General features: G+C 49.0%; 2 protein-coding genes across 8 annotated transcripts in view; one reads left to right on the top strand and one right to left on the bottom strand.

Annotated features, from left to right (window-relative positions):
• The first annotated feature begins 1,385 nt into the window (after positions 1–1,385).
• SERPINF1 (serpin family F member 1) lies at positions 1,386–12,784 on the top strand. Its single transcript, XM_077851768.1, has 8 exons — positions 1,386–1,538; positions 5,278–5,369; positions 7,010–7,208; positions 7,841–7,996; positions 8,769–8,972; positions 10,149–10,291; positions 11,717–11,927; positions 12,393–12,784. Exons 2-8 carry the CDS (start codon positions 5,286–5,288, stop codon positions 12,650–12,652), a joined length of 1,257 nt encoding a protein of 418 aa, XP_077707894.1. The 5' UTR covers positions 1,386–1,538; positions 5,278–5,285; the 3' UTR covers positions 12,653–12,784.
• The window catches only part of SMYD4 (SET and MYND domain containing 4), a 62,504-nt gene continuing 47,289 nt past the window's right edge, over positions 7,010–22,224 (bottom strand). For 6 of the 7 annotated variants that reach the window (XM_077851762.1, XM_077851763.1, XM_077851761.1 and 3 more), the window contains 6 exons: positions 20,782–20,973; positions 20,214–20,377; positions 17,455–17,587; positions 16,552–16,668; positions 16,222–16,345; positions 7,010–15,104 (listed from right to left, as the gene is read on the bottom strand). In XM_077851762.1, coding sequence (XP_077707888.1) covers positions 14,951–15,104; positions 16,222–16,345; positions 16,552–16,668; positions 17,455–17,587; positions 20,214–20,377; positions 20,782–20,973 — 884 coding nt within the window. In that variant the 3' untranslated portion in view covers positions 7,010–14,950. The remainder of the gene's footprint in view (positions 15,105–16,221; positions 16,346–16,551; positions 16,669–17,454; positions 17,588–20,213; positions 20,378–20,781; positions 20,974–22,224) is intronic. The other variant, XR_013354071.1, reaches the window with a different exon arrangement.

Genomic DNA, 22,224 nt, shown 5'->3' with positions numbered 1-22,224 from the left:
CATGACACTGAGTCTTATTCATCTTTATCTTCCTCCTCCTCTGCAAACCTAGCTACTGCTAGTGCTTTGCAGAGAGTTACTCCATTTTTTGTTGAAAGGATTGAACTCTGACTGTTGATACATTTTTTTTTCTTACATGAAGCTGAACTTTGCCCACTGTAAAGGTCTACCCAGGGGCTCTAGCTCTGCTTCCTGGAGCTTCATATGAGATGATGTTTGAATTTTCTCTTCATTCAACTAAGTATCCCAGAGCACTCTCTATCCCTTCTCTGAGCTCTCCTCTGACCATTGGGCTTTCGGCCAGCACTCCTACCTGTCTAGAAAGCATTTTGTTCATTTTGTTACACTGTCTAATACACTGTCAGTATTTTATTTGTTTGTTTATTTATGATTTTATTTGTTTATTCATGAGAGACACACAGAGAGAGGCAGAGACACAGGCAGAGGGAGAAGCAGGCTCCATGCAGGGAGCCTGATGCAGGACTCGATTCCAGGACACTGGAATCAGGACCTGAGCTGAAGACAGACGCTCAACCACTGAGCCACTCAGGTATCCCAACACTTTTTTCTTTTAAAGATTTTATTTATTTGAGAGAAAGAGAAAGAGAGTGAGAGAGAGAGAAAGCATGAGGAGGGGGAGAGGCAGAGGGAGAGGGAGAAGCAGACTCCCCACTGAGCAGACATGGGGCTCCATCCCAGGATCCGGAGATCATGACCTGAGGCAAAGGCAGATGCTAAACCATCTGAGCTGCCCAGACACCCCTCCCATGTCAGTATTTTCTATTCACAACCACACTGCATGATCCTAAGCATCCCAGCTGAGCAGAGCCTCAGTATTGTCCTGTCTAGGTGACCTCTATTTTGCCTAGGCGGTGCCACGCACACACTTGGCCTCCCCTCAGGACTAATGGTTATAGCATAGCTCAATTCTTCCTGTGGTCAGATATTTTTTCCACTGGCCTTTCTGATTTTCAGAAATCACATAATTCCAGGGCTGAACAAGCAAATCAACATCCCAGTTCCATCCCTCCATTTTTCAGCTAATGAAACAAACGGACGACTGGGAGAGTTGTCTCGACCCAAATCCTGGTTAGTGTCAGAGCAAAGGACCAGGAAAAATTGAGAGTCCCAGCACAGGCCTGGGGTTTGCTCTGCTCTGACTTGCCTTCCAGGCCTCCTCTGGAAGACTCTTCCTCAGTCCTGTCTCCCACCCAAGTTGGCCAGGGTGCCCCATGGGGGTGCGACCACAGGCAGGAGGAAGGCCCGGGTCCTGAAGGAAGGTCTGGTGGAGGAGCCAGGGTGTGTGAATTTGTGTGTGTTGGGGGTGTGGGGTGGAAGGGTGGCAGTGGGTTAAAGTCAACATCGGGCAATGATGCAATCACAGGATCCGAATTGAGTGCAGGCCGCTTTAAGAGAGGAGTAGCTGTAATCTGAAGCTTGCTGGCCTCTGGATTGGGAGGCGCAGCAAAAGCTCTGGTGTTGCTGGAGCCCCTCAGCCTGCAGACCTAGGCTGGCGCAGAGCTGCAGCACACCCACAGGTAAAGCAGCTCCCAGTCTGGTGAGAGTGTCTGGAGAGGCTCTCCTGGGAGCACTCCTGGGAGAGGACGAGAGGGGTGCAGGGAGAGGAGGTGGGGAGACAGTAGCTCCTGCAACTTGGGCACCAGGGTGAGAGGATGAGACTGGGCAGAGGGAGTTGGGGCTCAGAAGGCCAGGGCCCAGTTTTCCCCAAACCCCACTGCACCACTAGGGGAAGAGGCTGGAAAGGCTTTTGAATGAAGTGGGTGGGTAGCAGTGGAGGAGGGAGGTGGTGGGAAGGAGCAGGGAGCGCAGCTGCTGGGCCAGGTCTGAGCAGCACTTAGGGGAGGAGGACCCCCCAGGCCCGAGGGAAGGAGACTGTCCTAAAGCTGGGCTTCCATGGGGCAGTCGGGAGGCGGCTGTCCTGCAGTCCAGCCTTGGCTGGGGCTCAGCTCCTTGCTGCTTTTTCAAAATCAACTGGTGCTGATTCCCAAGCCAACCCCTGGCCTGTTGAGCTCTGCAGAAGACTGGGAGGAAGGACAGCTGGGTCCTTCCAACCAGCATTCAGCCCTTTTCGGTGGCCAAATTAGTTGTTAGTGAAAGCTGGGAGACCAATGGGGCTTTGGCATCTTGCAAACAATGACTGCTATTTAGTTCAGCCAGTGTTTGGGGCTTGGGGGCTCGGCGGCCTCTGCTGGAGAGAACAGCTGCCCGCATCCTTTCCGCTCCCTGGGGTAAGCCACAGCCAGCAGAGGCTTTCCAGAAACCCTGTCACTGTCTGGCCCATGCCTGTCCACCAGAAGTTCAGCCCCTAGCTCAGGGTAGGAGGGGAAGGGGGCCCGGGAGTTCTTCTAGGGCTGGATCTCCTGGGAGGTGGGGTGGAGGTGAAACTCATGGGTGCCCTGGTCCAACTCACTCACGTTCCAAGACTTCAGAAGGAACACTGCCTGGAGACTGTTGGGGTCACCATGGGTGGAGTGGGCCTGGAGGGGACCCCTCGGAACCTTTCTCCCGAAGCCAGGGGAGAGGGTGGTGCCTTTCCCTGCACTGCCCAGGAGGTCCACTGCCATGTGGCTTTAGGCTGTGTGGTGCTGGGAGGAGGAGGAGGGATGGTGTTTGTCTCACAACTGGATTTAATCTGAAACACATGTACTGGCTCAAATATATCCTCTCAGCTGGAAGGCAAGGTCACAAAATCCCAGTTCCTTGTGTTTCTTGATTTGGGTAAATGTGGCAGAAAGGAAGGCCCGACCTTGGCCCAACAGGGAGAATATCTACCTCCTCCCCATATCCTCCCCTTCCTGGTAGGACAGGAGTCTGGCTTGGATACTGCCCTTTGGACAGGATGGTATCATTGTCCCCGTGCCCCTGGCCAGGCGGCGGCTGCCTGCCCTCAGGCCACAAACAATCACCTCAGACAGGGCGTTGAGTGGGCTCAGAGGGACCCCCAACCCCATGCAGACTCTTACTCTCTGCCCTCTCAGTGACCTTTTATGGGGCCCTCCATAATCTCTCCACTTCCCTCATCCCCAGGGTTTGAGGTGGAGGACTCAGAGGTGCAATTAGTACTACAAGTCCCAGCAATTGGCTCTGGGCTAGCTGTGGTCCCATGTGCCTTCCACTGCCGGGGTCCCTCACCTTATATTCAGTCCTCAGTGCACCCACATGGGGACAGTGATCCTACAATCTGGGGCTGGGGCTGACTATAGGGATGGGATTCCTACAGAGAAGGTTTGACCTTACCTTCAAGCGCATTTGAACTGTGCCCTTAGTTCCCTTAAACACTCTGCCAGGCTGACCCCTGCGTCCCTCCTATCTCGGGTCCCTACCCTGGCCAGAGGCACTAGAGCTAACGGCTTTTCCTGTAGCCTTGCTGCCTATAAATCTCACGGAATTTTTGGTCTCTGATAAACCAGTCTGCTGAGGCTCAGGCAAGAAGATTCCTGCCAGCTCTGGGGTGGGGAGAGCAGCTGGCGGCCTCTGTGGTGTTAAAGGTCTCTATCTGGTACTGCAGACAGCTCTTCCTGCTGCCTTAATGGAAGATTTCTCCCTGAGCACCCAGGGCAACTGTGCAGGAGAGCAGCTGGCTGAGAACGAGGAGTCTGGGGGGCTCATTCTAGGACACAAGCTCCAGATCCAGGTTTGGGAAGAAAGCTGGGCTAGTTACCCCTGGCTGTCTAGCCATAAGCTGAGCAAGCTCTGGAGGCGGTCTCTTCTTTTGTTGCCTTTCATCTCTACAGTGTTGTCCGGTGGATTATCTGTCTTGATTCTAAGGACTTCGGCCAAAAATCACACACCGCACTCCCAACTTTCCTATTTGTTCTGAGAAGTCAGGAAAGTATGTGTGCTGCGTGTGGGGAAGGTTTTTTGCAGGTATATAAAAGGATGACAATGAAAATGCTGGAGACCCTCGGCCTGGGTGTGTGTGTGTGTAGGTGTAGCGGAGGTGAGGGGTAGGGGAGGCGGATTATCAATTGTTGACAGAGCAGTATGGATGGAGGGAGGACATGGGCCAACCAGAGGTCCTAGTTGCTGAGACTTTGTCCCACTTTTTAAACAGAAGACCTCTTGGAAGATCCTACCTGTGAAACCCCTCTAGCTGCCTTCATCCCCTCCCACTCCAGGGGGTGAGTTCATGGATGTAGCAAGTGCCAGGAGGCTGAGGGAAGGTGGCATACCTAGAGCCCTGGACCCAGATTTCCCTTCTCCCTTGTGGTCCAGGGGCCAGAGAGCTGGTCAGAGGAGGCCACTGCTGGGGAGGTGAAGGGATCTGGGGTTGTTTAACCTGAAGCATAGAAAGCTCTGAGGGTGTAAGAGCTATTTTTTTTTTAAGATTTTATTTATTCATGAGAGATAGAGAGGCAGAGACACAGGCAGAGGGAGAAGCAGGTTCCCCGTGGGGAGCCTGATGTAGGACTCAATCCCAGGATCCCGGGATCCCGCCCTGAGCCGAAGGCAGATGCTCAACCACTGAGCCACCCAGGTGCCAATGTAAGAGCTATTTTTGAGCTGGTCGGGGGAAGAGGACCTGGGATCTCTGGAGAGCTCACCTGCCTCTGTATTGTTCAATTGTAATCCGTATTACAATAGGTAAGAACTATTTGGTTTCAATTTCACAGGAGAAGACATTATGACTTAGAGAGCTATTAAGACACAGAATTGAGATTTAAAACCCGGCTGTCTCACCCTAGACCCCGTCTCCTTCCCAGGACAGAAGAACTCTCCATAGAGAACTATCTGAGAAGGGAATGGGTCCCTTATGAGGCCACAGGTTCTAGGCTAGAGCAATTCAAGAAGAGAGTCTGAGAATCTCCTGGGGATAGCAAGGAGCTGGACCAGCTGCCTCCATTCTCTGTATTCTGTGATTCTATGTATGGGAACTAGGTTCTGTCCCATTTGTCCCATTACAAATCCTATGTAATGAGCTAGTCAGGTGCCTCTAGGGAAAAGCCTTGCTGTGCACACATCTGCACAGAGGAGTCCACTGCTGGATCTCCACAGCCCTGGAGCTTTAGGTCCAAAGGTCCCTGACACACACAGCGGGATGAAAGCACAAGTTCACCCTGGGCCCGTAGGCCACGAGGCAGGTGGAGGGGCTGCGATGTGCTGAGAGGGAGGGACTGTAAAATTGAGGGTCCACTTCCAGCCTGGGGAGTTCAGAGGCGAGGTGCCCAGACCTGCCAATCTGCTCCCCAGCCAGGGTGGCCGGCAGAGCGGGGCAGTGGCAAGGGAGACAGCTCGCCGCCTCTTGCTTTCTTGCAGGTCCCAGGATGCAGGCCCTCGTGCTACTCCTCTGGACCGGAGCCCTCCTGGGGCACAGCAGCTGCCAGAACGATGCGGGCGGCCCCCAGGAGGTCAGGGAGGTCAGGGGTGGGGTGAACTGGGGTGCCGGCAGTCCCTCAGCAGGCAGCATGGAGATGGGGCAGGCGCCCAGGTTTGGCCTTGCTGCACAGATAGGGCCTTGACTTCTCCTTCAGCAAAACAAACAGAAAGCATCTTGCTTTTCCTTTCAGAGAACATGGTGGAGACAAAAATAAGACCCTAAAAGGTGAAAATTGAAGGAAGAGTGTAACAAGCCCGGGAGGTCCCTTCAGTGAAGACCTTTTCTCATTACCTTCTGTTACTTGTGGGTCTCACTGGGCGTGGTCCTGGATACTTGTTCCTTCTTTCCTACCCAGAGGAAGCATCATCAGACTGCAGAGGCAGATGCTGAGAAGCTTACGCTAAGTGACAGTGAGGGGCCAGGGCAGTCTGGGCATGCTGGCTGGAGCCCTGGGCTTTGTTGTGAGTTCTGAGTTTGAATTCTGGCTCTACCTCTCACTTAGCTTTGTTACCTTAGACAAGTCTCTTTTACCTGAGTCTCTTTCTTACCTATAAAATGGGATTAAAAATACCTATCCTGGGGTATCCAGGTGGCTCACTTGGTTAAGCATCTGACTTCAGGTGAGGTCATGATCTCGGGGTCCTAGGATCAAGCTTCATGTCAGGGCTCCCTGCTCAGCAGGGAGTCTGCTTGGAAAATTTTTTCCATCTGCCTCTTCCCCTGCTTAAATGAACACGTATACTCCTCTCTTTCTCAAATCAAGATTTTATTGATTTTTTGCACACACACATTGAAGGGAAAGGAGAGGGGCAGAGGGAGAGGGAGAAGCAGGGCCCCTAATGAGCAGGGAACATGATTTGGGGCTCCATCCCAGGACCCCTGAGATTATGACCTGAGCTGAAGGCAGACACGTAACCTACTGAGCCACCCAGGCGCCCAATATAAATAAATCTTTAAAGAAAAACCAAAACTACCCTTGCAAGGCCATTGTGGCTAGTCACTTACTTTTTACCTACTGAATACCTGCTCTGTAGGCGCTGGGGATGGGTGGAAATATAAGACTCATTTCTTGCCTTCAAAGAACTCAGGCTTTTGAGGTATCAAATATATCAACAAGCATGAAATGAAGTAACTCAAATGAAAAGAACTAGCGCAGAGCCCGGTACATGGTAGCTGATTAACATGTATGTGGTAGTTGACCCTGTAAAAGGCTCAGAAAACCAAAAAGCGCCTTCAGATTGCAGTGATTGGGGAAAAGTTGCGGTGGAGGAGATGATATGTGATCAGGGCCACGGAAGACAGGGTGGTGGTGAGGGGATCACAGCCAGGTCAGGTGGAGACCTGGGAGCAGTAAGGAAGGGGAACAGACAGGCAGCTTGCTCTGGTCTGAGAGCTGGGTTCCTTGCAAGGGGCTCTTTTCTAAGAATGTCACAGGCCTGAGGCTCACAGGTCATTAGTGTTTGACCCCGGTTAGCTCATTTCCATTTGGGGCTGCCTGTCCCCAGTCGAGAACTCCTGCGTAATCAGGAAGCCCACTCTCCTTCCAACATAAGGCCACACATAGGGTGTTCGGGCAGGATGTCTCTAAGGGGCCAGACTGACGATCCCACTCAAGGCAACGAGATCGGTCACGCATGGCTCAAGTCTGACAGCTCGTGTACTCCAATCCAGGACTCTCCAGCTCCCGACGCGACAGGGGTGCCCGTGGAGGAGGAGGACCCCTTCTTCAGGGTCCCCGTGAATAAGCTGGCAGCAGCCATCTCCAACTTCGGCTATGACCTGTACCGTGTAAGGTCCAGCTTCAGCCCTGCTGCCAATGTGCTGCTGTCACCACTCAGCGTGGCCACCGCACTCTCTGCGCTCTCGCTGGGTGAGTCCTCTGAGCAGAGGGCCCCGGGGTCCTGGAGCGGCCCGTGGCCTCTGCACCAACACGCTTCTGAGCCCTAGAGGCCCTTCCCCTTATGGAGAAGCAAAGAGGTGCTGAGAGAACATCCCCCCCAGGGTCCCCTGCGTGAACCTACAACCCCTGTCTCGCTCCACGGGGGGCACTGAGCACCTGCTGACTTGGACCATGGCCTCAGGACCACTTATTGACGGGATGACTTCAATGTTCACTCCTTACACGGGCTTCTGGGTGCCAGCCATTCGGCTAGTTCTGGCCTAGCAGGCCTGGCCTCTCCCTCGCTCAGGTCCCAGCTGAGGTCACGGGAGGTGGAGGGGACTAATAAACAGGCAACTGGAAAATATTCTGGTAAAAGCCGTGATGGCAGAAGTGCAGGGCTCGTACCCTTCACGCCTGCCCTTGTCGGTCTCCCTAGGCCCAATGCCCTTAGCCTGCTTGAGGAATCTGTTTTTCTTCCATTGCCTTCAAATTTCTTGCCCACCTAGCATGTCTCCAGGATGAACAGTGACTGAGGGCAGGGCAACCCTGTCCTGTCCCGGGAGCCGCCCCGACCTGGGCCCTGGTGGCCAGTTACTGAGGCTCCCACCCTTGTTTGGCAGGAGCGGAACAGCGGACAGAATCCACCATTCACCGGGCTCTCTACTACGACCTGATCAGCAACCCGGACATCCACAGCACCTATAAGGAGCTCCTTGCCTCTGTCACTGCCCCGGAGAAGAACTTCAAGAGTGCTTCCCGGATTGTCTTTGAGAGGAGTGAGTCACCTGGCCTGGGACTCTCCATGCTCCACAGGGGGATTCTTTTTTCTTTTCTTTCTTTCTTTTTTTTTTTTAAATTTTATTTATTCATGAGAGACACACACAGAGAGAGAGGCAGAGACAGAAGCAGGCTCCCCACAAGGAACCCGATGCAGGACTTGATCCAGGATCCCGGGATCAGGGCCCAAGCCGAAGGCAGACGCTCAACCCGCTGAGCCATCCAGGCGTCCCTCTTTTTTCTTTCTTTCTTTAAGATTTTCATTTATTTATTCATGAGACACACAGAGAGAGGCAGAGACATAGGCAGAAGCATGATCCCCGTGGGGAGCCCAATGCAGGACTCGATCTTAGGACCCCAGGATCACGATCTGAGCCAAAGGCAGACGCTCAACCACTGAGCCACCCAGGCGCCCCAACAAGGGGGGGTCTCTTTTTGCTCAGGCTGCGCCTGGCCCTGGTGGGCAGGAAGGGGCCCCATGGGCTCCGAGAGGATCAGAAAGAGGAAGTAGACTGAGGGAGACAGGGAGAGGGCCGAGGTAGGGTGGTAACCTGAAGATAAATGGCCATGAGTGAAGTACATTGTTTCCTGTCCAGCGCCCGGGAAGGCTGGCATGACGTCTTGGCAAGTCATGGGAAGTCACTAGGCAGGAAGTCAGGGCCTGCTAAGTGGCAAACCAAAACCTAAGCCTGGCATGCTCTCAAAGGGCGGATGCTGCTTCGCTTTCACTCCCAGAGCACGCTAACCTCTGTTCCACCTCTCTCTCCCCAGAGCTGCGGATAAAATCCAGCTTTGTTGCACCACTGGAGAAGTCCTATAGCACCAGGCCCAGAATCCTGACCGGCAACCCTCGCCTGGACCTTCAGGAGGTTAACAACTGGGTGCAGGCCCAGATGAAAGGGAAAATTGCTAGATCCACACGGGAAATACCCAGTGGAATCAGCATTCTCCTTCTTGGTGTGGCTTACTTCAAGGGTGAGGGTTTCACTTCTCTTTTGGTTCAGGGTGGATGGTAGGTGTCAGAGAGGATGGGGAAGGGGGCTGGCAAAGACACAACTCAGCAGTAACTCAGAAGCGAAGCCAGAGGACGAGCTGGGAAATGCGCTTGCTCAAGGGCTCTGCACTTGTCATCAAATCCCAGGCGAACAGGCTGTGTGTGTCTACAGAGTATAAGAGGCCCTGAACAAAGACTAGCAGAGAGAAGAAATGGCTTCCCCTCGTGGGCCTGTTTGGGGTGGGCACTGTGAGAGTCTGGCTGGAGTCAGATGAGGGTCAAAGCCCAGCTGGGCCTTTCCTGGCTATAGAACCCTGCATAGGCTTCACAGCCTTTCCCAGGCCTGTTCCCCCACCTCTGACACGGATGACACACTTACTCCAGAGGCTGTTTCTGTTGTCTCCTGTCCTCACACCAATACGAGCGCGGTGCTCAGGGGGACAAGTATTCAACAAACCATTGTTAGTTGTCTAACAGCATTCTGCTGTGGTGATGTGCCCAAGACTACTCCACAGGCTATGTAGGCCTGGCCCCATTCAGATAAGACTTGGGTGGGATTTGGGGCAACCTCTCCTTAAAATGCTTTATAACAGTCTATCAAGCAGTAACAGTGGACCCCTGACCCTGAGAAAACCCCTATCTGAAGCACTGATCTCCAGAAAGTGAGAGAAGCCATTACCCAGGCCAGTGTATCAAAACTCACATTAAGCGAAGGGAGGTTGGGTATCACCTCACCGTGTGAGCACCGACCAATACCTCCACCTCTCTTAACTTCAGTGCTTTTCCAGATGTGAGAGGGGTGATATTTGGGTCCCTTGCAGCTCTGACCTCCTTTGATGCTGTCCCCCAGACAGCTCACTTCAGGAGACACCAGTTGACTTCCCTCCCAGGCTATCAGGACTTCTATGATTCAGATGTTCAAATCAATAATTCCTCCTGAGTATCTCCTCTCGAGTCTATATATGGAAGGTATTCAGGCCTTAGACATTTTGTGGTTCAGCCCACACATTCTGAGACAGAGCTATTCCCGGATGTGTTGGGGTCTCTAAGATTCCTTTAGCTAGGCAGCTTTCAACAATAGGCTTTGGTCTCCTGGCACGGTCCCAATGCCTGTCTGGTCTCCTCGGGCTCAGGGCACTCCATTTGTTTCATTCCAGGGCAGTGGGTAACAAAGTTTGACTCCAGAAAGACTTCCCTCGAGGATTTCCACTTGGATGAGGAGAGGACTGTGAAAGTCCCCATGATGTCAGACCCTAAGGCCATCTTACGCTATGGCTTGGACTCTGATCTCAGCTGTAAGGTCTGTAGGGGCCGGGTGAGTGGTGGTGGTGGTGGTGGTGGGGGACAGAGACAGGAAGAATAGCAGAGTAGAAATAGGATGCCCTTTGGGATGGAACAGCTGTCTAAATTCTACCTGCTACGTGGCTTCAGCAAGCCAATAGCTTCTCTGAACCTTTTTTCTTAGAATGAAGAAAAATAGGTATTGAAACTTATCCTTTTAAGGTTTATTGTAAGGATTAACAGATAATGTGAAATGGGCCAAGACTGGGCAACTCACGTATTGGTATTTTCTTGTCTTTTTCCCCCTTCTTCCTCTGTCTCTCCTTTTTTTTTTTCTTTCTTTGGGGGGGAACTTTTTATTTCTAGAATTCAAAACCAAACTTAAAAAACTGCCACATACTCCAAATTGCTGGCATTCTAAGTTTTTCACATATACCTGACACTTTTAATTCGAAGTCAGTAGTTTTTAAGCCTTTTTCCTTGAGAATCTGATGAAATGCCTAAAACACTTGAGAGAAAAAAAAAAACCACTTGAGAGAAATGCTATATATGCACACACATTTCTGCATATGGTTTCAGGGGCTGTTAGGACTCCTGATGCAGTTTGTCCCATGGACCTTAGGTTAAGAACCTCTGCTCTTTAAAAAAATATATTGATTTATTCATGAGAGAGAGAGAGGCAGAGATACAAGCAGAGAAGAAGCAGGCTTTCTGCAGGCAGCCTAATATGGGACTGAATCCCGGATCCCAGGATCACGCTCTGAGCCAAAGGCAGACGTTCAACTGCTGAGCCCCCCAGGCGCCCCTTTATTACTGCTTTTTTTTTTTAAATAAAATCTTTTTATTTATTATTTATTTAAGATTTTATTTATTTATTCATGAGAGACAGAGAGAGAGAGAGAGAGAGAGAGAGAGAGAGGCAGAGACACAGGCAGAGGGAGAAGCAGGCAGAGGGAGAAGCAGGCATCATACAGAGAGCCTGATGTGGGACTTGATCCAGGGTCTCCAGGATCATGCCCTGGGCTGCAGGCGGTGCTAAACCGCTGCACCACCAGGGCTGCCCTTTATTACTGCTTCTATGTTGCTCCGTTCAACACTCCCACTTGTAGTTCAAGGCTCTGTACAGAATGGATGATCAGTAAATATTGGCAGACAATCTTTGGGAGAAAATACAGACCTGAAATTCAATTCTAGCTCCTCAGAACTACAAGAGAAAATTCTTTCAGCACCTAACTTCAGTTGGCATTAGGCTGAGGTAAGAAAAGACAAAAACCTACTTTTTTGAAGAAACCTCAGTAGATCTCTTGCTGCTAGAAGGCAATGGCCAAGAGGGACAGTTGTTAAATAGAGGTTGAGGAAAGCATGGCCAGGGACTCACTGTAGGAGGGGAGAAGGTAGCTTGGAGTGTGTGTCTAACTCACATGCTCCCTTCCTGCTGTTTCAGATTGCCCAGCTGCCCTTGACCGGCAGCATGAGTATCATCTTTTTCCTGCCTCTGAAAGTAACCCAGAACTTGACCATGATAGAAGAGAGCCTCACCTCTGAGTTCATTCATGACATAGACCGAGAGCTGAAGACAATTCAAGCAGTCCTGACCATCCCCAAGCTGAAGCTGAGTTATGAAGGCGAAGTCACGAAGTCCCTGCAGGAAATGAGTATGTCCGCAAGACCACAGTACTTTTTCTTGGGGGGTGGGTTGGGTTGAGCCTTTGAGCTTTCTGCCTTGCTAAGCAGAACTCGAGGAGGATTCTCTGGCCTTGTGGGGAGGCCACGGATGATTCCTTAATTCTAGTAGTCCTGGAGGGAAAAACTGAACTGCTTCTCTTATCAGGCACATTCCTCAGCCCCATAAGCATATATCTTGCAACAGAACACTACCTCTCAAGACAGGTCTGTTGAGCTGGTCTCTAATCTTAACCTCACTTGCTGTGTGCTCTTGGCAAGTCCCTTAACCCCTACCCAGCCCAGAGGTCTACATACCTTACGGAGGGGCCAAGTGGTGTTCTACTCCCAGCTTGCCTGCCTTCTTGAGAATCAGGATTTAAGCACCAGGACTCTATTCTTCCACAGGGTGTTGGGTAAGGCAGGGTTTTAATGGCAATCTCTCTCAATTTCTGCAGAACTGCAATCCTTGTTTGATTCACCAGACTTCAGCAAGATCACAGGCAAACCTATTAAACTTACCCAAGTGGAACATCGAGCTGGCTTCGAGTGGAACGAGGATGGGGCAGGCACCACCCCCAGCCCGGGGCTCCAGCCTACCCGCCTCACCTTTCCTCTGGATTATCACCTGAACCGACCTTTCATCTTTGTGCTGAGAGACACAGACACAGGGGCCCTTCTCTTCATAGGCAAAATCCTGGACCCCAGGGGCATTTAATGCTCCGGTTTTTAATGTTCCAATACCCTAGAAGAACAAAACCCTCAACGGATGGCAGATGACATATTACATGAAGGCTGCCCCTACAATGGTTTCAGTGTATACTTTGCAATAAAAGTGCTTTATCCTTAACATTTGTTGCCCTGTTCCTCCTCCTGTTTTGAGCTATGTTAAGTTTAATATGAAGTTAAAGAGTCCTTTAGTGATTTGCTGGTTCTTTACTTATAGTCTGGGTATATCTAAACTCTGCAGAAAGTCCCTATTTTTTTTTTTTAAGATTTTATTTATTTTTTCATGAGAGACAGAGAGAGAGAGGCAGAGACACAGGCAGAGGGAGAAGCAGGCTCCTCGCAGGGAGCCTGATGTGGGACTCGATCCCAGGACCAGGATCACAGCCCTGAGCTGAAGGCAGACGCTCAACCGCTGAGCCACCCAGGCGTCCCAGAAAGTCCCTATTTATAAGAACTTTTAGTTATCCTCATTGTAATAACTCAGGAATTGATTCTCTGCTCTGAGAGTATGTACTAGGACCACTAATACTCCCAAGAGGGTATCTCCTGCCCCCACCATCAGTAGGGTATGCTTTTAAATAAATCAAACTTTAGGCTTTTATTTTTTTTAAGATTTATTTTATTTGAGGGAGAGAGAGAGGGGGAGTGAGCACAAGCAGGAGGAGCAAAGGGAGAGGGAGAGAGAATCTCAAGCAGACTCATGCTGAGCATGGAGCCCGACATAGGCCCTGATTGCATGACTCTGAGACCATGTCCCAAGCTGAAATCGAGAGTCAGCTGCTCAACCGACTGTGCCCCTAGCTGCCCTCCCCGCAAAGCTTTAGGTTTTAATGCAAGCACAGATATCCCCCATTTAAGCTAATGTCACCTGACAACATAGGATAACACACGACAGATAAGAGAGTAATTTGTAACTTGAGGAAATGTCTTATAAAGCATTGAAGGAAAGCTCCAAAGTACACCTAACATGGGACCTGACGTGAAAACTCTAAGCACATTCTTCTTAAGGGAGCATGCCTATTTTATAGACTATAACAAGACCCTTTTTTAGGAACACGAAACATGACAAGTGCTTGGAACAGAATATAGAACTATCCTCACAACTAAATTTTCAAGAAGAAAAATTTAACTCTGCACAAGAAAAAACCTCACTGGGCACTGACTTGCCACGGTGAATTAGTAGAAAGAAGGACAAATGAGATTTTGCCTGACCCTCATTCACATGTTTGAATGTAAACTGTACTCTAAACACCTGGCTTCTTGAAAAGCTCCTGCCAGACATCTTCAGTGCTCTTCATTTCCTGCTTCTAATGCTGAGGCAAGTGACGGGCACTTCCTGGGCATGCCGAGGGCAGGTGGGCAAGATCTCAAAGCCGTGTGGACCTGACATTCCTTTCTGCTAACTCATTGGAACCACTTGGTCATGGATGGTCATACAGCAACCGAGATTTCAGTACAGAGTCTCCCTGCCTCTGGCCAGGATGGAGATCTCAACTATTGGTTCACATCCAGGCAAAAAGAGCTATCACCCCGGCCTTTTTTGCTGGAGTTTGAAACCACAAGCAGCAATGGCCATACCCTCCAGCATCTACTGAAGTCTCCGCCAACATGGCTCAGGACTCAAGCAGGTTATGGTTCATTTGCCAGCTTGGGGAGGTCTGGTAGAAGGGAGTCTCTTTTCAGGATTGCTGATACACAGAACTGAGAAAGGAGGTCCGCATGTCATTACTATAAGCTTGATTCTATTAGTGTTTGGTCAGCGAGTCTGCCCAGAGGACAGAATGAGAGGCAGATAATAAGGAGTGGAAACCTGATAGAAGACAAATTTAGAGTTGTCATCCCAGGAAGAGATTGCTCAACAATAAAGTGGCTCCATACTTATTTCTCTATTCACAATTTACACAAGTACCACTTTTAACAATGGAGTCAAGAAAGCTAGATACCGTAAATGAAATGGTGTCTCTAAAGGTAAAGGAGCCTTGGTGATTTCTTGCTTTATACTTATTTTTCAATTACAACACAACTACTAACAGCATGAGTTCCCATTGGAGTGGTACACAACATTTCATTACTACTAGAAACCGTAGGAATGTTCCAGGAAAACAGACTATCATTTAGTGAAATGGAGTCTAGCCAAAACCCCAGGCTAACATCCAGATGTCTGTAGATCAGCTAAAAAAAACCTTTTAGCGGGTTTAGGCTCTCTAGTCACTAGTTTTAAGTCTTTTCTGGGAACTGGGAGTTTTTACGGGAGGGTAGTTAACTATCTGAAGAAAACCCAGGGATCCTACAATGAAGGCCCCAATGGGATGGGCGGCGAGTTCAATAAACAAGATTTCATCTTCTGTAGCTCCTGGATCTCGTCATTGCAAGGGCCATAGTGTACCATCAGAACCTTTTCTGCCCTCTCGACTGTGTTCAGTGCTTCTGGGATTGCAAACCTGAACCGAAGGAGGTAAAAGGGGTGAATCCACTCATTCAGTCAAGCAAACATTAATCAAGGGCCTAGTCTGACCCTGTGAAGAATACAAGATTATATAAGATCAGTTTGTCCTCTAGGATCTCACAGTCTAGATAGGTTAGATACTTTCACAAACACACTGTAAGGCAGAATTTGAAAACAGGAGAGAAAGAATAAAGATTCTAAGGTCTGGAGAAACAGGTAATTCTCAAAGTGTTCATCTGGGATTATCCTGCGGTTTACTCAGGAGTCTTCACCTTCAGGTAACCATGTCCACCCAGGACCTGACTCTGCAGCCCTGTTCCCTTTCTCTGACCAAATGCACAACCTCTATGTCTTCAGTCTCAGGTCCACAAACAATTCATAACCTTAGCATCAAGTTTCAAATACTGCCTCACGCCAAAGTGCACCAATGGCAGCTTTATCAAGGCTGGAAGGAAGTGTTCCATCTAGAAATAGGGCCTCCCAATGACCTCAGGTGCAAACATGGATGATATCAATCCTACTGGTCTTTCTTTTAAATCTTCAAAGCAGGGTTTCTCTGCCTTGACACTACTGACATTTTGGGCTGGGTCATTCTTAGCTGTGTGTGGGGGGCGCTGTCCTGTGCATTGCAGGATGTTTAACAGCATCTCTGGCCTCCACCCTGAATCATGACAACCAAAAAGGTCTCCAGACATTGCCAAATATCCTCCGGGGGGGGAAATTACTCCTGGTTGAAAATGACTGCTTTAAAAGGAACTGGATGGGGGAAGGAAGAACCCCTGGAGTTGAAGGTGCTGAGAATGAGGGTGGTGAGGGAGGCGTGAGGAAGCAGAGGGCCGTGGAGAGCTGCTGTGATGCGGGTGGTAGGGCTGTGTGGCAACTTCTCCCTAGGAATGTCCTTCTGTGTTAAGAGCTTTCCCCATATCTCCCAGGAGGAAATTCTAAAGCTTTGAGTTTGTCAATGAAACAGAAGGAAAGGATCTCTCATAAAGGGGAAATAAAGAAGTTTCCACATGCTTAAAAGCATCATTGGAGAAAAATAATGCACAGAAGAGCCCAGTAGAAGACAGTGTGTGGCCTGGAGAGTGTTAGGAAACAAGAGAAAGACTTACCCATTGAAAAAGAGTTGGGCTAGTTTGAAGAGCTCATGGCCCACTTCAACACTGGATGGCCCATGGCGAACCTCAACCACTCGGAGACTCTTCTGTAGATGGGTAGCTGACTTTTGCCAGTCCCCTGCAAAGAAAGAAAAATCTGGTTCCAGAAAAGAACCACAGTCAACTGTGGATGAATGTTTTCAAGATGAGGAAAGCTCAGTGGAAGGAGAGAACAGCTTCAGTTAAAAGACTTAAGAGGTGACCGACCAGATGAGGCTGGGGTTATGATCAAATGCACAAGGCAAACTTGGTCTTCAGAGCAGAAAATGAAGACACATGCCATACCTAAGGCAGCGTAGGTCTGGGCCAGGGAATCCTCGATTTCTCCTACCATGCTGTGTTCTGCTGACAGGAAGCTCTCAGCATCATGCCGGCACTCCAGCAACAGCTGAACAGCTTGCTCTATCAATTCAAAAGAAGGTGGCCTCATTACTACATAAACCCAGTGCTAGAAACGAGAACCCAACTCTTAAATTCCACTTTGACTGGGCTGAATGTGGACACCCCAGTTTGTGCTCTGCTGTGGAGAACCCATGTTTGTTCCCATAAAGCTGTTGTTCTCTTACATTTTCTTTCAATAGAAGGTGCTAGGTGAGGCCTCTCCACATTGACTCTAGGTTTCCAACTTTGAGTGGCCCATACTCCACTTATGATCATTATCTCTCTTGACTCAGAAGTCTAAGCTAAAGGTCAATTTTCACAAAGTAGGGTAAATCACATGACATCAAGGTCTAAGGTGGAGTTTGTGAGAACGTGGAGTTACACGACTCTCTCTGAAAAAAGCAGGATACTCCTGTCTATGTTCCACTGCTCTCTGGAAGAGATGAGATTCTGATGAGAGCAGAGAAACCTTGCTAGGAAATTAGGTCATTAGGCCCTGCAATTAAAAGAAATGACACTGAACTTCTGGATATGCACTAAGATCATGGATGTTAGAGATAAGCCTTTAGTCATCACGGGTACTTCAACTGAGCTCTCCAGTGCGTGAGAGAACAACAGCTTAAATCATCTGGTCCTTTTCAAGGATACCACACAAACTCACTAGTTAGAGTTTGGTCTCAGTGGCCTGCATAGCCATCTTGTGGATGCCATGGGGATAAGTAAACGGAACTCTTCAATCAGCACTGAGTATCCCAGAATAAGTAAAAAGGAAGGGGCTGGAGAACCAAAGTAGGGGGCCAGTCTCACCTAGTTTACCACTTCTGAGAAGCTCCTGGGCAATCCCAACCTGCTGCTGGAGGTCCTGTAACTGAGAGGTGAGGTGATCCCTGCTGACCGATTCCGTACAGGACATGCTGCCACAGCTCAGGATGTCACCTCCCTGTGAAAATCAGGTTTGTCTTTACTCCTACACCAGAGTCACTTAGCAACACCGTGTGTGTTTTACATTAGAGGGTCACTCCCTATGGGCCAAAGAGATGCCTGTAACAATGCACCATAACCAAAGCCTGATTCAATTGGGTTTGATGGTAGCAACTCTAATGAAAGCAGGAAATGATACCACCCTGAGATTTTTTTTTTTTAAGATTTTATTTATTTATTCATGAGAGACACAGAGAGAGAGAGAGGCAGAGACACAGGCAGAGGGAGAAGTAGGCTCCATGCAGGGAGCCTGACGGGGGACTCAATCCCAGGTCCCCAGGGGATCCACTGAGCCACCTGGGCTGCCCGAGATTTAAATTTTTTTTAAGATTTATTTATTTATTTATTCATGATAGAGAGAGAGAGAGAGAGAGAGAGAGAGAGAGGCAGAGACACAGGAGGAGGGAGAAGCAGGCTCCATGCCGGAAGTCCGGTGTGGACTCGATCCTGGGACTCAGGACCGTGCCTCGGGCCAAAGGCAGGTGCCAAATCACTGAGCCACCCAGGGATCCCCGAGATTTAATTTTTTTAAATTAAAAATTAATTTTAATTAACCGCAGCACCCTGCGATCACGCTGTGAGCCAAAGGCAGATGCTCAACTGCTGAGCTACCCAGGTGTCCCAAGATTTAATTTCTTGCAACCAAAATTAAATTGGTATAGGTCACAGTTTCTTTCTGTCTCTATACCCCTCTCTTGTGTCTCTTTGGGTCTGGACCTTTGGATGACAGACATATTTCTAGTGGTTATGAAAAAAGCCCTAAGAGCATAGAGTTGTTGAATCACCCGATTATTATCAACTCTGTTGAGTCACCTAAAATTAATGTGACATTCTGTATCAATTATACTTCCATTAAGTTCCAAGAACTTCCAAAAAAAGCAAAAGCCAGGGGCAACTGGGTGGCATAGTCAGTTAAGCAAGTCCAACTCTCAGTTTTGGCTCAGGTTTTGATCTCAAGGTCATGGGACGGAGCCCTGTATCAAGCTCTGTGCTCAGCATGAAGTCTGCTGGAAATTATCGCCCTCTTCTTCAACCCTTCCTACTTGTGCTTTCTAAAATAAGTAAAACCTTAAAAAAAAAAAAAAAAAGGCAAAAGCCATAAGAAAACCAATAGGAAGAGATGCCAGGTGAGCCCTCCCCACATTTGACCTTGAGTTTATAACTTCAGCTTTCCAACACAACCAGCTCTACACTTATAGTTCCCCTAAGAATACTGTATCCTCTGGCAGAGGAGAAAATCTTTGAGATGCACTTTTGCTGTATGTATGTATGTATGTATGTATGTATGTATGTATGTATTTATTTATTTATTTTAGGGAGGGGCAGAGGGAGAGAGAGAATTTTTTTTTTTAAAGATTTTATTTATTTATTCCTGAGAGACACAGAGAGAAGCAGAGACAGACAGAGGGAGAAGCAGGCTCCTCACAGGGAGCCCGATGTGGGACTCGATCCCTGGACCGGGATCATGCCCTGAGCCAAAGGCAGATGCTCAACCACTGAGCCATCCAGGTGTCCCAAGAGAGAGAATCTTAAACAGGCTCCATGCCCAGCATGAAGCCTGACATGGGGCTCGATCTCATGACCTGAGATTATGACCCGAGCCAAAATCAAGAGTTGGATGCTTAACCAACTAAGCCACCTAGGGGCCCCACTTGCCAGTATCTACCCCCTCATTTGGCAATAGCAATATGATTTCTCCTGAGGATCCTCTCCTACCCTCCCATAGTCAGTGCTAGTCACTGAGCAAGTAAGCATGTGGTTTACATCAGACCCATTCTTCTGGGCCAACAGGCTGGAGTGAGTCTGGAGTGAGCCTGGAGTTTCCACCAGCCACAGGTATCAGATCAATGAAATGCAGTCCAATTTTTGCCCAGACTGCTGTTGGAGGAATGCCTGTCTTTATCCTCCTGGCCCAGGGGCTGTGAGGCTGGAGCTATAGGCAGCTATCTTGCCACCACCAGAAGGAAGTCTGAGGACTGGGCTAACAGAGAAAGTGGAGCTGAGGGAGGCAGAGAGAAACTGGGTCTTGGTGACATTATCTGAGCCCCAGATCAAGTTGTTACCTGAAGTACCCCTGTCCTGGGATGTTTTTTTTTTTTTTCCCCAAAGATTGACTGATTGGTTGATTGATTGATTCATGAGAGACACGGGGCGGGGCGGGGGGGTGGGGGCAGAGACATAGGTAGAGGGAGAAGCAGGCTCCATGCAGGGAGCCTGATGTGGGAGTCGATCTTGGGACTCCAGGATCGCACCCTGGGCCAAAGGCAGGCGCTAAACCTCTAAGCCACCCAGAGATCCCTGTCCTGGGATCTTTTTTAGTGATTTACTTGAGCAAATAAATTCTCAGTCTTTCTTACTACCGCCCCTACCCCGACCAGTTTAGGTGGGATTTCCTATTATTTTCAGGAGACAGATGACTAAATCTAGCCTTTCCTATGGTTCCCCATGGAGGGATAACCTCTGTGTGGGCAAGATGCACTGAAGGGGAAGAGCCTGTTGCTGTCTCTCCTGAAGATTTATGGCCTTTGGGCTGGGTGACTGGCCTCCTGCCCCAGTGGAAAATAGAAGGGAGAAGAGAGATTCACCTGTAGGAGTGCTCCGCACTGGTTACAGCAGAATGCCTCCCACCGGGGCCTGGCAACGGCTCTGTGCTTCTCCTTCTGACATGCTGGGCAGCCACAATCAAAGAAATACTGAGACCTCAGCTTCTGCTGCCTGTCAGCAACACCCATCCTGCTGTAGTGAGGCCCTGCAGAGAGACCACACTTGGTCAATACTGAAGACACGAGAGAGTCGAGCACTACTTCTAAAACTTCAGCTTAGCGGAGGCAATTCTTCATCATGTGACAAGTACTTTTACTCAAACATTTGTGGCAATAGACGTAGACATAAGCTTCTGAGTTGCAAGGACAGGAAGGAAAAAAAAACCCCAAAGTTATTCTTAGTCCGGTTTTTGGAATAGGAAGTTTATGGATTTGAGCAGGAAGATACTGGATAGTTTAAACAGAACAGGGCCAAGGAAGGAGGCCAGGAGGCCTCTTTTTCTGGCCTAAGTATGCACTGCCTTCACCTGTCCAGGGGTTTGCTCATACTCATCTGCCCTGTCCTTTCCTGCCACAGAAGTGAGGACAGTAATGAGGAGGGAGGGCTCACCATAGCAGTGGAGGATCTCTTGCCCTTTCCCAATCTGCTGTGATGCCCGGATGGTGGCGACGGTGCTACTGAAGGACACACTGGTATTGGGGCTGCAGGAATGGTTCAGGAGGCTGACCACGGGGAAGATGCCTGTGGCAAGGCGGATCTGCCTGCTGTTGCAAACGTTGTTTTCTTTAGATCCTGAAAGTGCTAGAGGAAAAAGGAAAAATGTGTCAGGACATTCATCTTGGCCTTACCATCCATTCCTCAGAAGATGAGCTGGGCACCTGGGCCTGAAGCCCATCTGAGTCAGAGCTCCACAGCCGGATTCAATACACATCAAATGGAACATGACTCACAGCAAACGCTTGTCCCCAGGAAGCAAAGCGAATGAACACATGAAAAGTCCACTGGAATCCTGGAATCCAACCATTGTATCTCAATATCAGAAAAAATCCAAAGATTAGAATTTATAAAACAAAATAAAAATAAAAAAGGAACTATCGGTCGGGAGCCTTCCAGACAGACAGTTTCATAATGTTCACCAGGACATAGAAACCAGAATACCTGCTGAGGTTATTTCCCAAAGACTTCTATAGTTGAATCTGCTTTTGTTTAACTGGCTATTCAATAGAACAAGTAATCTAATTAGTATACCAAAATAAACAGGTTTACAATATATTTTTAAAAATCATATTCCTTATGCTTACCTGTTCATTCTGCAGTCTGTCCCAACTTTGTGGGAAAACTGCCAGCATTTAGTTCTCATTGAAAAAAACCTTTCTGGGGGCGCTTGGGTGGTTCAGTCAGTTAAGTATCTGCCTTTGGCTCAGGTCTTGATCCCACGATTCTGCTTCTCCCTCCTCCTCTGCCCTTGCCCCATTTGTGCGCTCTCTCTCAAAAATAAATAAAATCCTTGGTGGTGGTGGTGGTGGGGGGATGGGGGATGGACAAGCCTCTCTGGAGAAGTTCTATTCAAGATAGTCTCATGTCCCAAACAATCTCTTCTTTGAAACACTATTAACCAGCAATTTACATGATTGAAAATTAGGAAGGAAGAGAAAGGCCTCTAAACAGTGAGGCTATTTCTTTTTTTTTTTTTTTTTTTTAATTTTTTATTTATTTATGATAGTCACACACACACAGAGAGAGAGAGAGAGAGAGAGAGGCAGAGACACAGGCAGAGGGAGAAGCAGGCTCCATGCACCGGGAGCCTGACATGGGATTCGATCCTGGGTCTCCAGGATCGCGCCCTGGGCCAAAGGCAGGCGTTAAACCGCTGCGCCACCCAGGGATCCCAGTGAGGCTATTTCTACCACAACACTCTCACGCTTATATTTGTTATGTGAGTTCCTTATACTCTCATGCAGTCTTATTTGCTCTTATTTTAGCCACAGTTATAACTGGCTTGGTTTTCCAGTTTCTCAGCCCACAGCAGTCCGGAAACAGAGAACTAGTAAG

Source organism: Canis aureus, chromosome 16 (assembly GCF_053574225.1).
Source record: "Canis aureus isolate CA01 chromosome 16, VMU_Caureus_v.1.0, whole genome shotgun sequence".
NCBI lineage: Eukaryota > Metazoa > Chordata > Mammalia > Carnivora > Canidae > Canis > Canis aureus.
This window is presented reverse-complemented; position numbering and strand designations above follow the sequence as displayed.

What these genes read in the sequence shown, in the direction of transcription:
- SERPINF1 (XM_077851768.1), top strand. Translation starts at nt 5,286, where the DNA reads ATGCAGGCCCTCGTGCTACTCCTCTGGACCGGAGCCCTCCTGGGGCAC. An exon ending in CCGGATTGTCTTTGAGAGGA is followed by an intron (nt 7,997 to 8,768) that starts GTGAGTCACCTG and finishes CTCTCTCCCCAG; the next exon opens with AGCTGCGGATAAAATCCAGC. An exon ending in GAAGTCCCTGCAGGAAATGA is followed by an intron (nt 11,928 to 12,392) that starts GTATGTCCGCAA and finishes CAATTTCTGCAG; the next exon opens with AACTGCAATCCTTGTTTGAT.